The sequence below is a fragment of the Hyperoodon ampullatus genome (assembly GCF_949752795.1).
Source record: "Hyperoodon ampullatus genome assembly, chromosome: 4".
Classification (NCBI taxonomy): domain Eukaryota; kingdom Metazoa; phylum Chordata; class Mammalia; order Artiodactyla; family Ziphiidae; genus Hyperoodon; species Hyperoodon ampullatus.
The window spans coordinates 14,658,402-14,674,118 of record NC_136917.1 but is presented as its reverse complement, the minus strand read 5'-3'; the positions used below and the strand labels follow the sequence as shown (position 1 = coordinate 14,674,118).

Sequence of the window (15,717 nt, the reverse complement as noted above, 5' to 3'; positions counted from 1 at the left end):
CTATCTAACAATTGTCAGCACCCATGGGTCATTGCCTGGCCCTGCATATAAATTGTCACCTGATCCTTATAGCAAATCTATGCAGTTTTAAACTATAATTCTTATAGCAAACCTATGCAGTCTTAACCTATAATTCCCATTTTACAGGTGAGGAAATTGAAACTCAAAGACTTTAACTAGCTCAAAATCATACAGGATTTGCTTCTAAACCTGGTTGAATCTAATTAATTAATGCTTTTATTACATTGAAGGCATAGGGTATCTACTCAAGGGGACTTCAGACAGAATAAAAAAAATACACTGCTTTGAATAACTTTGCAATGCAGAGTTCTCAGGTAGGCCTAGTATTTCTTCAGGGAGCCTGCATGTCATCTGTTCCAAGAGAAAAGGAAAAGGAAAAAAGGAAGGAAGGAAAGAAGGAAGGACGGGGAGAGGGGGAGAGAGAGAGAAAGAGAGAGAGAGAGAGAGGGAAAGAAAAGGAAAGGAAAGGAAAGGAAAGGAAAGGAAAGGAAGGGAAAGGAAAGGAAAGGAAAGGAAGGGAAAGGAAGGGAAAGGAAAGGAAGGGAAAGGAAAGGAAAGGAAAGTAAGGGAAAGGAAAGGAAAGGAAAGGAAAGGAAAGGAAAGGAAAGGAAGGGAAAGGAAAGGAAAGGAAGGGAAGGGAAGGGAAAGGAAAGGAAGGGAAAGGAAAGGAAGGGAAGGGAAAGGAAAGGAAAGGAAAGGAAAGGAAAGGAAGGGAAAGGAAAGGAAAGGAAGGGAAAGGAAAGGAAAGGAAGGGAAGGGAAAGGAAAGGAAAGGAAGGGAAGGGAAAGGAAAGGAAGGGAAAGGAAAGGAAAGGAAAGGAAGGGAAGGGAAAGGAAAGGAAAGGAAAGGAAGGGAAAGGAAAGGAAAGGAAAGGAAAGGAAGGGAAAGGAAAGGAAAGGAAAGGAAAGGAAAGGAAGGGAAAGGAAAGGAAAGGAAGGAAGAAAGAAAGAAAAACAAAAACCAAAACAAAATGATTTGCAGCCCACCAGGAGAATCTCCTGAAACCCTGTACCCCAAGTTAAAAAATTTTCCAGAAACTAAGTGTAATACCTTACATAATGGCAAATGTACCAGAGGACTGAAGGAAAATTAACCCCTCCATGGCAAATGGGTTTATTTCAGATATGAAAATAAACTTAGGCTGTACAAAGAAGTTCTGGACAAATGAAAGAGGCATAAAATCTCAAGAGGGCATTAATCCTTTTCATCATCAGTTATATTAAAAAAAATTGGAAAGAAGCACAGAACCCACAGTACTGTTTGTATGTACACAGCACTGTGTGACCCTTGGGTAAAGTCATTTAATTTGTCTGAGCCTCTAAAATTAGGTGCTCTGTAAGGGACACCTCCAGGTCCAAAGTCTATGATTCCTCAATGCTAAAACCCGAGCAGCCCTCCAAGGGGCTCCGATTCAGGTTCATCAAACAATGTTTTAATGCTTAGCTTTTAAACTCAAGGCTTACCTGCTGTTTGTCACTTACAGGAAAGAAACCAGCGATTTCTGACAAGGTAAGCTTTCTCCTTGTTTTGTTTCGTTTGTTTTCGTTTTTGTTCTGTTTTGTACCTTGTCTTTATCCTGTGGAAAGTGCTGAGGACACTCACACATCTTCCCTCCTGCCTTGCAGCTCTCCGCCCCAGCAGGAAGGTGAGTGGTTCTGGACACCTGCGTGAGGGTACGTGGCACGTGTTGTAAGACTATAGTTTGTTTCCCACACATCCTTTCTCTCAACTCTGCAGGCCTCTCGGGGAGCATTTACCCAAGATACAAAAGCCCCCGTTGCCACCAGCCATGGAAAGGCACGACAGAAGCAGCCCCCTGCCAGGGAAGAAGCCACCTGTGCCAAAGTAATTGTCTTCTTTCGCTTGAGCTTGTCGTGCAGAGGGGGTGACGTGAGCTCCTGCCTTGTAGAAATAGCTCTGCATAGGGACCCAAGACCATGGTGTTCCCAGGTGGGAGTGGGCTCATTTTGCTGCTGGGGCTTGAGGAGTGTTCAGGCTTCTCAGGTTGGATGTAGAGTGCCCGGGTCACTTGGAAGGACGTGGCAATCTAGCACAGAGAGGCGTAGAGAGATGCTTCCTTGGGAGCACAGGAATGACTGCCATTTGTGGAGAACTTCTCCTCAACCAGTCAGATTTTTGGTTGCATTTTCCTTCCATCACAAGGTGTAGGGACTATACCTACCTGTATTTCCATATAGGCAGCAGAGAGGAAATCACTGTGGGAAGTTTTAGGTCACTGTTAGTGTCTTCCTCACTGCTCAACCACGTTTTATGGTGACAGAATACCAAAGTCAGTTCTAATATTTCACACTTTACTATACAGTCTTTTGGGGCCTATTTAGCCAATGGCACAAACATATCTGGGGTCGGGCCCAACTCTGCTACTTACTAAAGACAAAAGCAAAGCTTCCGTTGACCTCACCTGTGCAGTCAGGATTCATAACTATGGCCCTTGCTCGGCCAGTGTGAGGACTAAATCATGGCCAGGGTCAGGGTGCACCAAGAAAACCTCAGTAACTGAGTTAATATTTTAATGGAATATTCTAAAAAATCAAAGTGAATGTCAAAAATAGCATAATGAACAAAATATCAAAGTTTTAAATAAACGCAGGATGCGATGACGTGAGGCATCCGACAGGAGGCGTTCAACAAATCGTCCTCCTCGTGTCCTTCTCTCTAAGGAGAACATGAAGCCAGCCCAGGCAGACAATTGCCCACCACAGCCTAAGGCCGCTGTCATCAAATCTGTTTGACCAGCTCGTGCATCAGGGAAAAGTCCCAAAGCAGCAGCATTTCCCAATTATCTTCACTTCACACGAAGGGTGAGCCCCAAGATGGCTGTTTTAAAATATCAGCAAAGGAGAATGTTTCCTAAAATGTTTTTATTTGCTTGGAGAAACATCTACTCAGTGAAATTTAATAGCTACTAAGAGTTAGTTTGTTGATTAAACATTTTTTTCTTTAATGTAATGATTTGCAGCAGTAGCTAAACAGAATAAAGGTTGTCTAGCTCAGCTCACAATGATGACAGAACATTCAGTCACCAAACCTCCCTCTCCCTTGCTTTTCTGCTGGTGATTTTGCTTCCCATTTTATCACGGCTCATGGGTTTCATTTCTCGTTATTAGATTAAGTGAAACTATCTATATTCTTTGAAAGTATTCATGCTCAGTTCTTTTCCTTTGCCCTGATTCATTTCAGGCATGGATGGGGATCAGACAGAAGAGAGAATGTAAGTACACAATGTCATGTGGTGAATGCTTGGCACAGGGAAACCGGTGTAGGCTCTGAGGAGGTCGAGGCTACCTCTGCTCTGAGGCCTGCACACAGTAGGCTCCTGAATACCGCTGCCTGGTGGGGCCTCCATCTTTCCCTCCTGCCCACCATGCTGCATTGCTTAACTCCTATCCCTCTGAAGGTTCCTAGGGAGGATGGGTTAGTCTCAGCCCTATTACCAGGTGGTAATTAGCAACATGAAGGGGAAGTAGGTAGAAGGGAGAAGAAAGGGAGAGTCTGGGCCTCACAGCAAAGTTTCCTAGGCCTCTGTTTTCCCCTTTAATACCTCCATGGCCTGAGAAAGAGGGGAAACAGCATTTACTGAATGCCTACTACTATGTACATGTTACCAACCTAGCTACTTTGGACAAGCTGTTTGCCTGGGACTTGCCCAGTTTTAGCAATGAAAGTCTCACATCCCAGGAACCCCATCAGTTTCAGGCAAACAAGGACCAGGACAGTTGGTCATCCCAGATTTACATATGCTTTGCATTTAATGTCCCTGTAAAGAGTCACTGTTTCTCTTTCACAAAGAGGAAATGGGAGCTTAGAGGAGTAAGATACTCACTGTAAGTTGCACAGCTAGTAAATAGCCAGGATCGAAATCCAGGTCTGTCTGATTTCCTCTATACCGTAAGCTGTCTGAAGGCCATCACACCCCTGCCATGTTCAAGGGTTCAGCCCACAGGTGCCTGGTGTTTCATAGCTCTGTGCTAGATGCTGTGCTAAGATATGATGGAGACAGGCAAACCCACGGACCACATGCTAAGGAGCATATGATCACAGAATGAGCTACAGAGGCAAAGGGATGAAAGTGATGTATGGGGGTTGAGGAGACAAGGGTGAGTTTTAGAGATGTGACCATTGAATGCTGGGAAGGACACAGGATAGACACCCCAAGAGAAAGCTCAGTGCATTCCAGCCCCAGGAATGTCCTCAGCGAAGGCAGGTGAGTGGCGATGCCCATGGAGCCTGTGGGGACGGTGAAGACAGCAGTCTGGCTGCAGAGCCATAGGGACAAAGAGGAGATAAGGTTGAAAATGAGGGTAACGTCACATTCCTGAGGTTCCCTATCTCTGGAAGGATTGACACTTGGTGTCATGAGAACCCAGAAGTCTTATATTTTGGACCAGAGGAAACATGGTTGCAGAAGTGTCAAAGACCAATTTCATTCTGGGGATTCCCTGAGTCCATGTGTATTTATCTACGCAGCCCTTTGCTGGGACTCCTTCCCAGTTGGCCAACTGGGATGAGTGATTCTGGCTATAATCCTTCTTGCCTCATCTCAGTGGTAGGACTAGGGACAGCAAACTTTACTGAGCACTCCACATATACCAGGCACAAGTAGTAACTAATTTGACCCTCACAACAACACTTGAGGAAGGTGCTCTTTCACCACCACTGTGCTCGCCTAACAAAACAAGTCCAGGTTGGGAATGTTGGTCTCCTAGTCAATGGCAGAATCATTCTTGCCTCTCTGAACATCATTTCCTATCTGAGGAGTACAGAAAGAGCCCCTCCCTTATCTATTTCAGAAGGTTGTCCTAAAGATAAATGTGCTGAACCAAGCGGACACACCTTGGAAGCTATTTACGAATCAGTAAGGTTGCATTGCTTTTAAGAGGAGTGACCATTACAAAAGAAGGTTAAGCTTTGGGTCAGGCAGATTAGGTTTGAATCAATTTCTGTAACTCTTGGCAAGTTAGGAATCCCTCTTGGGTAGCATGTTTCCATTTGTAAAATGGGAATGTTAAATTCTTGAAGGGTTGCTTGAAGAACTGGATGAAATATTGTGTATGAGTCTTTGGGGCACATAGTAGATATCATCATTATGAGTGGATCTTTGGGCCCTTTTAGACACCTCAGAAGCTATTTTATGTTAAATATATAAAGAGTGTCTCAGATTGGAGTGTCTTTAAATGATCGTTTGTATTAAGAAATCATAAATTATTTAGCAAGTTTTACTGTTCTCCACAGTATCTTTATTATGGAGACACACAACTGCTAAAGGAAGAAAACAGAGACATTTCTATGATTGAGAAATACAGAAATAGAGTTACTCTTTGAGAAATTGTGTTTTGATGATAGGTTAATGTCTTTTTTTTCTTCCCCTTACCAGGATGAAGATGATGGTATGTTCAGAAAGGCTTTCTTACAACTTATAACCCATTCCTTCATTTTTCTGCTCAGGCATTCAAATGGAATTATTTAGTACAGAAACTCCATAGAATCCATTATAATTGTAAAATTAGTATTAAGTAGATGTATGTCAGTTGGTATACTGCATAGCTATAATAAAATGGAGTTATTTGGCTGGGTTACCAAAGAGAACTGTTAAGTTCATGCATAACAGGGCAAATTACTAGTACAGCAAAATTGAAAATTGCATGTACAGTTTGATAGAAAACATTCTAGTATTTATGCTCTCTAAGACATGTGGCTAAAGGATCACTAACTGCAGATGAATGACATAGCATAAAATTTGGCTTTCATAAAACAAAACTTGTGAATCTTTTCTGAAATTCATATGGTTTCCAACTGACAATTTTCTGCCAAGTTAACATTTCAAAAATGAAAAAAAAAACATAAAATAAATGTGTATTATGGAGAATGATATAGAATGGCAGCATTTGAAACTGCATTCTATGGCAGTAAATCGTCTAGAAAAACCTTGGGGGTGGGCTTCCAACCTATCACTTCCTAATGACATTTGATCTTTTGGATTTTTGTATCTCCCTTTAGACTAGCTATTTCTAACTGGGGAGCAGTTCTGGGATGTTCCTGTGACACTTGGATCCTGACAATCTGCTTTCTTTTTTCTTTTCCCCCGAAGTACATCAGAGATCTCTGCCCCAGCCAGCACTGCTCCCCATGAGCTCCAACACCTTCCCTTCCAGATCTACCAAGCCATTGCCCAAGCACTCCTTTCCATCAGCTCACCTGCCCGGAGCCTTCTCAGAAAGGTTTGTGCTGACATCATTCAGTTCTAACCTAGCATTATGTCTGGGGCCACTGATACTGAGCAAATGTCGGGTGGATTGAGAAAGAAAGAAATGAGCCACTGGTCATAGGGTCAGAGCATTTTGGGTCTTAAGAAACAAAACCAAGCTGAGCATAAAGAATCGCATATGTTAACTCACTGCTGTCCTCTGAGTCTCTGTGCTTTGGGGTCAGAGGGGTACAGAATTGACTGCCCTGTTATGGCCCCCAGACAGAATGGACTCTTGGGTGGGAAATAGGGAATGTTTTCACTCTGTGAGTTAAAACAAAGAAACAAACACTCAAGAAACCCAATTAATTTAATGAGCTGGAGTTCACCCTGCATCTTGGATGGGAAGGCTGAGAAAACGCAGCTTGTACCTAGCAGATGGGGAGAATTCACTGCACAGGCTCTGTCCCCAGCAGGTCTGTTTTCTCAGTAGCAAGAGTGTTTCTCAGGGTCCATGATTAGGCAGGCTGTCAGAGGCAGAGGCACCGACAGGAGGAAGACTCAGGTCGTTTCTCATAAATAAGCCGTCGGGCTGCCTTGTAGTGCCCCCGAGGGTTCATCCACCAGCACGTTGGGCGCATCTTCTCCTTCACTATCCAAAGAGAGAGGCTCAGTCCCCACCCTCATTATGGGAGAAAACTCACCCACCAGCAAGACCCCTCCACTCCTGCCAGATATCTGGAAGGATTCTCAATTTTGTTTCATTTTCCCTGGGCGCCTCTTGCTCTGATTTTCTGCTGCTTCCTCTCATTCTTCCAGCTGTTTTCCTTCTTCTGCCATGTCTGCCATTTTCTCATGCCATCTCATCACACCTGGGGCCCCAGCCCTATGCTTCATTCTTACAAAATAACACTCACACGAGATTTTTGAGCAGAGCGTGCTTTTACAGAAGGTTTGGGCTAAAGGCTAAGGAAATTGCTGCTCAGCGTGGAGCAGACAGCATTTCGGGGCCTCCCTCGGGCCTTCCTCACCACCACCCCAGCCCCCAGAGATGCTGCTTCTGTCAGCTGCAGCACCACCGAGCCCTCTCTGTGTTTCTCGCCTCCCTACCCTCTCCTTCTAAACCCCTAGGCCCTGGGGATGCACCATTCCCCAATAACATGCCCATTTAATATATTTTCCTAACTGAAAGAGAAGTCCTCTCCCCAGAGGACTTCTGTCATGCTCCAAACTCAAAGTCCTCAAACTGCAGCTGACTTTTTAAAGGAGCTTTTAAAGCCCTTTACACAGTTCTTTTGTTGCTTTTGCTTTTTGGCTTGAGAAGCTTGTTAGACTTTGGGATGGTCCATCTTGGGACAGCAGTGAAGTATGTCCAACAAGTTCCTTCTCTTTGCCCTGCCTTCCATGGTTTCAGGGAGGGAGTGGGAAGTGATAGCAAAAGAAGTAGCATTTCCCCAGTCCAGGCTCCCCCTCTGGCCCCTTAAACCTACCCCAACTTAAAATCCGTTCTTTTTCTGTCTCCACAGCAACAGTGGTTTTTCGCAGAGTGCCTCCCTGCCGCCATACTTCTCTCAAGGTTTGTACTCTGGGCTCTAGTGGTTTACTCCAGCCAATATGCCATCATGACTGGACGGCCAACCTGTCCCAAAGCCTTTTGGCAACGGTTTTGTTGTTTCCTAAGAGTATCTGACTTCATCATTCAGCCCTTAACTCAGTTTCTGCAATGTGCCAAAGGCTGTTGGAGTGATAGGATACTACACAGACCACCACAGACACACGCGCGTGCACACACACACACACACACACTTCCTCAGGAAGGCAGCCTTGGCCTTCATCTTCCCACATAGAGCCTTTCCTCCCTGCTGTTTTTATATGGTGCTTAGGATAGTGCTGGCTTTTTCTGTAGTTTTGGTTTCTATAATGAATCTAACCTGGAGTTGCTAGTTGAGGAACAGGTTTAAAATACAGTTTAAGAGACCCCAGGCCCCAAGATTCTGATACAGTAAGTCTGGGTGAGGACCTGCATTTTCAGTAGTACCTCCTCTGGGTGTCCATGCTAAGTATTTGCTGAGAGTGTCCTCAGACTTTAAAATGCATACAAATCACCTGGGAGTTGTGTTAAAATGCATATTCTAGTTCGGTGGGTCTTGGATGGGACCCGAGGTTCTGCATTTCTAGCAAGTTCCTGTGTGGTGCTGGTATTGCTGGTCTATGGACCACTCTGAATAGAAGCAAAGACCTAAAAGGTAGGACTAGACTGTGTTTATTTTTTATCCTTAAAGACTTGCAAGTAACTAGCACATGGTAGGCACTTTAAAAATATTTGTTGAATGACTGACATGACTATGGAAAGTCACCCAACTCTAGTAAACAGATTTTTTTCTCATGCTAGGAAACTCACCCAGTGTTACCAGAATTCCTGATTTTTTTTCAAGAAAAACTGGAAATATGGCTTTTAATGTGAAATTACACCATTTTTAAAGGTTGACTTAAGACTTTTAAAAATCCTGTGAGGAAAAAACAAAACACTCTTTTTTTTTTGGCACTCATGGTACACATACAGGAACACCAGTACTGTATGTGTTATAAATAGGAAACTACTTTAGTAAGTTTAAATTGTAACTCAAGAGTAGAACTTTTTTCAGGAGCACATCTATTACATTCAATTGGGTACATCATCCCATGTATGTGTGAGACCCTACTGCTGACACCAATGAAATCCACTACGTTTTCAATGTTTCCTAGGCATTTGAGGATATAGTGTCCATATTCACTATATGGCTTCCACAGTTCCTCCACACACATCCCTCAATTTTCCAGTGTCCACAACTCATTATTTTGTGAACCTACTTTGTGTTCCTTGCCTGGCCCCTGCAGGCATCTGAGCTTCAGACACTTCACTTACAGCAGTATCTCACAAAGTGAATTCCACAGACTCCTGCTTTTATGAGTTGGTGATGGGGATTATTAATATAAACAGTCAGTTAATTTTTTTGGAATAGAGTCATCCCTCTAATATGGGAGGGGGATTGGTTTCAGGACCCCACAGATACCAAAATCCAAGGATGTTCAAGTTCTTTGTGTAAAATGGCATAGCACCATCAGAACTTCACATCCACAGGCTCCACATCCACAGATTCAACCAACCCACTGGCTGAACCAATCTGCAGTTGGTTGAATTCACAGATGTGGAACCTGTGGATGCAGAGGGCTTACTTTACTACCTTAATCAAAATTGAACCCTTTTCTCCTAAGAGTACCAGGACACCTGGTCCTCAGTCTAATCCTCCACTGGCTGTCCCAAGGTCAGGAAAATAAAGGATGTGCTGTATATTGTCCAAAACCCTTGAGGATCTAGATGTTAAGGGTGGTGGGTGACTGCAATGAAAAGTAGTATATTGTCTGTCATGAATAATGACTTAGTAGTGCTAGCCTGCAGATGCAGAAGCAGAAAGAGAATAATTCCTCAACTCTAAAACAGCCATGCACTATAAGCCTTGATTATATTACTTTCCCATATAGCTAGATTTCATTCATTCAACAAACATTATAAAAGTGCCTGCCATGTTGGACTGCAAAGGTGGGCATGGGGAAGGTCTGTTCAGGTACTTGGAGCCTTAAGAAGGAAGATCAGCAGCTCAGGCTAGCCTGATCTGCTTATTTAGAAACAGGGAACATCATCTCAAGTAATCCAGGTGACATGGCTGGGAAGACTCTGGCTCTTCCCAAGTAACTCTCCTCTCTCAGTGGCCCAGGGGCAGGCAGTTTGCCCCTTGTGGTGTATTGTAGATGGAGTAACAGCCCTGGTGCAGAACCACCTGGAGTGCTTGTTAAATGCATATTCCTGAGCCTGGGTGATACTGGGTCCCCCTGGAATTCTCATTTATGCACAGTAAAGTTCAAGTCTTGGCGCTGCCACTAAGAGCACATGCTTTATTTAGACTCTCTGAGCCTTTGTTTCCTGATATTCAAAAAAGAAGATAATACCCACCTTGCGGGGTTGCTGTGAGAATGAAAGGTAGCATACATGGGTGCCTTACTCAGGGCCTGGACGTAGTAGTGCTGAAAAAATGTCTGTTGAATGAACAAATGAATGATGCATGAATTATTAAGAGAACATTCAACTCACAGAATTTCCCAGCCTTTAACAGCTGTTCTGGCACACAGGAGACAGCCTTGGCAATTATAAATCAACAAAATCAAACCTTTCCTGAAACACATTCTCTTGGAAAGTTTCAGGGAACTGGCAACAAGAAAAAAAGGCGTTAGAGAAGGCGAAGCACGAGTGCTGGGTAATTTATAGAACCCAATACAGACTTCCTGATTGATCAGATAGTTGGCGGGGCTTTCTATGGAAGTTGAACTCTGTAGAAAATTTGGTAAAGAACAGCAGATAGTAAACTCTGGTTCTAAAAGCTAAAAATATTCTTAAGGTAACTTCACCTCATCTTGGGTAACTTAAATTTCTTTTTGTGAAAACAATGAGAACATAATTATTTTATCACCACATTGTCATCACATGGGTGGTATATATGTAACGTGCACAATGAAGCAATCACTCAAATGTGTGGTAGTGTCTCAAAATTTCACTGGCCTGGCTACAGGATAGGGCCTGAACAGCCCTTGTGGTTTCGAACAAGTGGCTTTTTTTTTTTTTTTTTTTTTTGGCTGTGTGGCATGCAGGATCCCGACCAGGGATCGAACCCGTGCCCCCTGCATTGGGAGCACGGAGTCGAGTCTTAACCACTGGACTGCCAGGGAAGTCCCGAAAATTATATTTGAAGCTGTGGTGTCTTGAAATGTTAACTGCTGGGAATAACTGCAAGGGCATTTTGGGGGGGAAATGTGTTATGACAAGTGAAAAATTGCTTAAAGTAAATGAACTTTGAAAATGCTCTACTTTTGAAGGCCCTACCAACAGGCCACCTCCCAGAGGTGAAGGCAGGAGCTTTCCCTCGCCAGCTCCAAACAAACCTCAGCTACCATCCCGTTCAGAAGAAGAGGTAATATAAAGCATATGTTTGTATTTTATTTCTACCCCAGTAAATGAATCATCAGAAACTCCCAATGAATACTCTCTTGTTCTTTTATCTTCTGTTAGTCTTAATTTTTTTAGTGAAAAAAATCAAGAGGAGGACTCAGATGAAAAATAATATGTTCTTTTTTCCTTGGTGTTCCTCTTCCAATGGCAAATGTGTGTTTTGCATTAAACAATGAGAAAAATAACCGTGTTTTTCATCTGCTTCTTGGTTTATGACATTGCATAAGTCACTTAACTGCTCGTTAACCTAGTTTTTTTCATTAAATATATTATTATACTACACTGAAGAAATTATTACATCTATATCGTTCCTGATTAGAGGCTTCATTATATATGAAATGCTTATTCACTGCTACCTTTGCAACTAGTGTCATGAAAAAAAGCAGTTCACACAAAATATCTTCTATTTATTCTCACCTGAATGATTCTATATTCAAATTAAGAAAATAAATGCTTCAAACTTCATGGAACTGAGGTGGTGATTTATGGTAATGATTACTTGGAGGCTTTCCTTTTCACTTACATATGTAACTGCAAAATTTATACCATTTTTAAAAATTTACATTTTCAGAATTCATTAAATGAAGACTGGTACGTTTCTTATATTACCCGATTAGAGGCAGAAGCGGCTCTTAGAAAGATAAACCAGGTACTGTGCTAAAGTTTATTTTTTAAGTAGTTATAAATATTAATGGAAGAAAAGGAATGGAACTGACTTTTACTGAGTATCAATTATGGGCTAGGAATTCTGCTGGGTGCCATTCATGCTGTTATACCAAGGGGGCCAATTAGTGCCAGCTTTCCACCTACCAGTGTCCTACCAGACTCTTAGGACCCTGGGGAAAAAAATCTAAATTAAGGTGGTCATTTGGCTGGCAGAATCTTAGGAGATTTTATTAAGTAAAATGGTTCATCTTTTCACAGGAATCACACAGCATCAAAAGGAGACTCTCTTTCCCCCAAATTTCCAATGTCTTATCGGTTCCATCTTCCTCTTGATACACAGTTGCCATCCACATCAATGTGAAGGGACCCCGTATTGAGAGAGACAACAGCAATTTTTTGTCCTTTCCGCTAGAAATTTCTAGCTGTCATTTAATATGAAAGGTCTTAAACCAGATTTCCTGTCTTCCAGTGCTGAACATTAACCTTAGATCTATATATCAGAGACAGGAAAGCAAAGATCCTTCATCTTTCTTTCACATCTCAAGAGTGCAACAGTAGTTCTCAAGCTTGGTTGCACATTTAAATCACCTGGGAAGCCTTAAAAAATTCTGATTCTGGTCTCACTTGGAGAGATTCTGATTCAATTAGTCAGGGGTGCTGTGTGGGCTCTGGGAGTCTTCAGAACTTGAAATTCTAAAGTGAAGCCAGGGCTATGAATCGCTGGTCCACACGTATATTTGTTCAACAGAGATGTTCCAACTAGAAGTTACTCAATCAACCTGGAATAAAAAAAACAAAAGAAAGCCATAATTGCAGATTGGTGGCTATTTAGAACCATCCTGATTCAATACACAGAGGAGGGAGTAATTTAAATGAGTCCTTCCTAATTCATTTTATTTTAATATTAGACCTTTATAGTATTAATATTATGTAGCTAACTTATGGAATGAAATTTTAAAGTACAGGACAAATCACAATACTATTTTGGTAAATATAAGAAAAAAAAGGGAGATAAGAACACAGATGGTCCACACTGGATTTTGTTCAGGTGTTTGATGATGAAACACTGTACCTGGATACCATGAGGTTTTAAAATGGGTAAATTTCTTAGGAATTTGGGTGTTTTCTGACTTTGACTGTGGAAAGAAAGAGTTAGGGAAATAGCTCTCAGCAGTAGGAAGATATATCTTTACTTAACCAATAAAGTCCTTATTTTGCTGGCCCTTTATCCACTCAACCATCTATCATTTGTTATTACTGAAAAAGAGATTCCTTTTTCATCAAGAGACTTCAAAGAGGTCTCTTTGAAATTTGGAAATTGCTCTAACATAATCTCTGCTGCCTCTTTCTTGACAACCAAGAAATCCATGCCACATGGGACTGCAGCTGTTTGGGGAACTAAATGTTCACTGAATTGTCAACTGGTAGGTTCCCAGATCCCTAGAGGCTTGTCTACTGCTCTCACAGGCAACAGGAGTATTGACTTTTGCTGCTCCCATAATAACAAGAATCTATCCTTTTAGGATGGCACTTTCCTGGTTAGAGACAGCTCTAGAAAAACAATAACCAATCCATACGTCCTCATGGTGTTGTACAAAGATAAAGTTTACAACATCCAGATCCGTTATCAGGAGGAAAGCCAAGTTTACTTGTTGGGAACTGGACTCCGAGGGAAAGAGGTAAGGACTTCTAGTTGTAAAATTTCCCCCAATTCTCTATTTATGCCTCTCTGCATACCTACCTACATGGAACCTTGCTGTAGCATTCTTTTGGGGTCCATACTGCCTGGCAACTTTAGAGTTAAGTCACATTAGTGAAGCCCTTCCTTTACTGGAAGGAAATAAAATGGTAACAGTATCTACCTCTGCTACTTATATCTTTTATTCCAAATAGTCTAAAGTTACATGTGTAACTTAAAAAATATATGTATGTTAGCATTTAAATTTTTAAAAATCCAGTTAGATGGTGCCAAAGGCAAATCCATTCTGTGACACAGAGGTGAATTAAGTCACCTCTATGACATAATTTTAACGTAAGATTACAGTGTATTTATAGGGCTGTGTCTTAAATGGATATCTGGAAAAATGACTTGGGTCATTGCTTACTAGAAATGGAAGTAAGGCCAATGAAGGTGGCCAGATTGCCAAAGACCTTTTCCTCTATTTTTCCAAGGTTTATGCTAGTCGCTTTAATGCCCCAAACATGTTCTTTAAGTTCAAATTTCCAGGAGGAGGATCAGCTGAATCAAACATTTCCAGAATGAGAAACAACTTACCCATAACTTCCACTTCACTCCAAATATTTTTAAGTTATGGTAATGTAAACCAGTAGAAAAAAAAAACCCACATGATTTTGGTCACGTTTGAATCACTGGTTCAGCATGGGTAGAGCTGCATAGGTCCTATAGAAGCAGAGATGTCTGCCCTCCAGGACTTCTACTGGTCTAGTGTGGAAACACACAAATACAAACCACTCATTGCAGTTGCCCTGGAGGGAGGCACCTAGCAGAGTAGTCTTGGAGGAAGTGCATAACTCTGTCTGGGGTACCAAATGACCTCTGACCCATATCTAGATGGATGGATGGGGGTTTCCCAGTCTGACCATCAGGGATAGGGTGATCCAGGTAATGAATGCAAAGACTTGCTACAGAGCAAGTGAGTGTGGAGGTGGCAGTGGGGACACGACGGAGATCATGAAGGAACTATTATGCATCTTCAGACACCGGCAATGCTGTCTGACCTCCTGATTCCTTATACCTCCTAACATTGTTCGTGATTTAGAGTAAAGCAGGGCTACAAAAACCAAAACCGAACCACACAGATAGAACGATCCTAAGGTAAGGCTATCATAATTAGACTCTCCCTCTCTCCCTCTATCTCTATAATATATATAATTCCCTATATGAGGTTAAAAATATATATACCTAAATACATATTTGTCTTTTGTCCAAGGTTTGCTGGATATTGGTGAGGAATTATTTTTTTCAAAGTTCTATAGCAGAAATCATTAAAATATTTGCCAAGTTTTACATGGGTTTTTCCCATAATCCTCATACTTCAAGAGGTAGGATATTATGCAGATAAAAAAAAACTGAGAGTGAAATTCACACTACCTATTCCAATGTTGATTTAGCTCCCTATTTTGAATCTTTCAGGACTTTCTGTCTGTGTCAGATATTATCGACTACTTCAGGAAAATGCCACTTCTGCTCATTGATGGGAAGAACCGAGGTTCCAGATACCAGTGCACATTAACGTATTCTGCAGGTTATCCCTAGCAAGTTAGCCAAGCAAATGAACCTTCCTCCTGCCTCTGTCCCAGCCTGGGAAGATCAATCAATCTTGGTGAACCGTCAAACACTCAGGACTGATTTGAACCCCTCAACACGAACACAAGGGTTTTGTTCTTTCCCTTAAGAAAGTGTTTGAAATGAAGACTGTCAAAGATCCCATAATTTATTTATTCTTCTTCAGTATGTGCAAAGTGCATGAGTAATAATGTTCACACCTGAAGTCTAGTAGTGCACTGTAATAATTCATTTTAAAAAGATGTGTATTTGAACACCCATTTCCAAGTACAGTAGTTTACATACCTACAGAAATAATTTGGGGTAAGTTTCAAAATGCTGAAATGGTAATAGCTTTTGATAACACGTAAAACTGATTTTTTAAATAGCCAATCCTTTACCATTCAAAGCAATCATCAGTTTTATATGTATAATTTGAAAATTACTAAAATTTAATTTCTCAAGAGCAATAATTTAAGAGGCTTCAAAAGTGTTTCA

General features: G+C 41.7%; 1 protein-coding gene across 1 annotated transcript in view; it reads left to right on the top strand.

The window, feature by feature from the left end:
• LCP2 (lymphocyte cytosolic protein 2) overlaps positions 1-15,210 on the top strand; it is a gene marked incomplete at both ends in the record, with an annotated part of 43,107 nt that extends 27,897 nt beyond the window's left edge. The window contains 8 exons of the mRNA XM_079703121.1: positions 1,723-1,866; positions 3,223-3,274; positions 6,139-6,260; positions 7,753-7,802; positions 11,135-11,229; positions 11,839-11,916; positions 13,457-13,612; positions 15,088-15,210. Coding sequence (XP_079559247.1) covers positions 1,723-1,866; positions 3,223-3,274; positions 6,139-6,260; positions 7,753-7,802; positions 11,135-11,229; positions 11,839-11,916; positions 13,457-13,612; positions 15,088-15,210 — 820 coding nt within the window. The remainder of the gene's footprint in view (positions 1-1,722; positions 1,867-3,222; positions 3,275-6,138; positions 6,261-7,752; positions 7,803-11,134; positions 11,230-11,838; positions 11,917-13,456; positions 13,613-15,087) is intronic.
• Between the last annotated feature and the right edge of the window lie 507 nt (positions 15,211-15,717).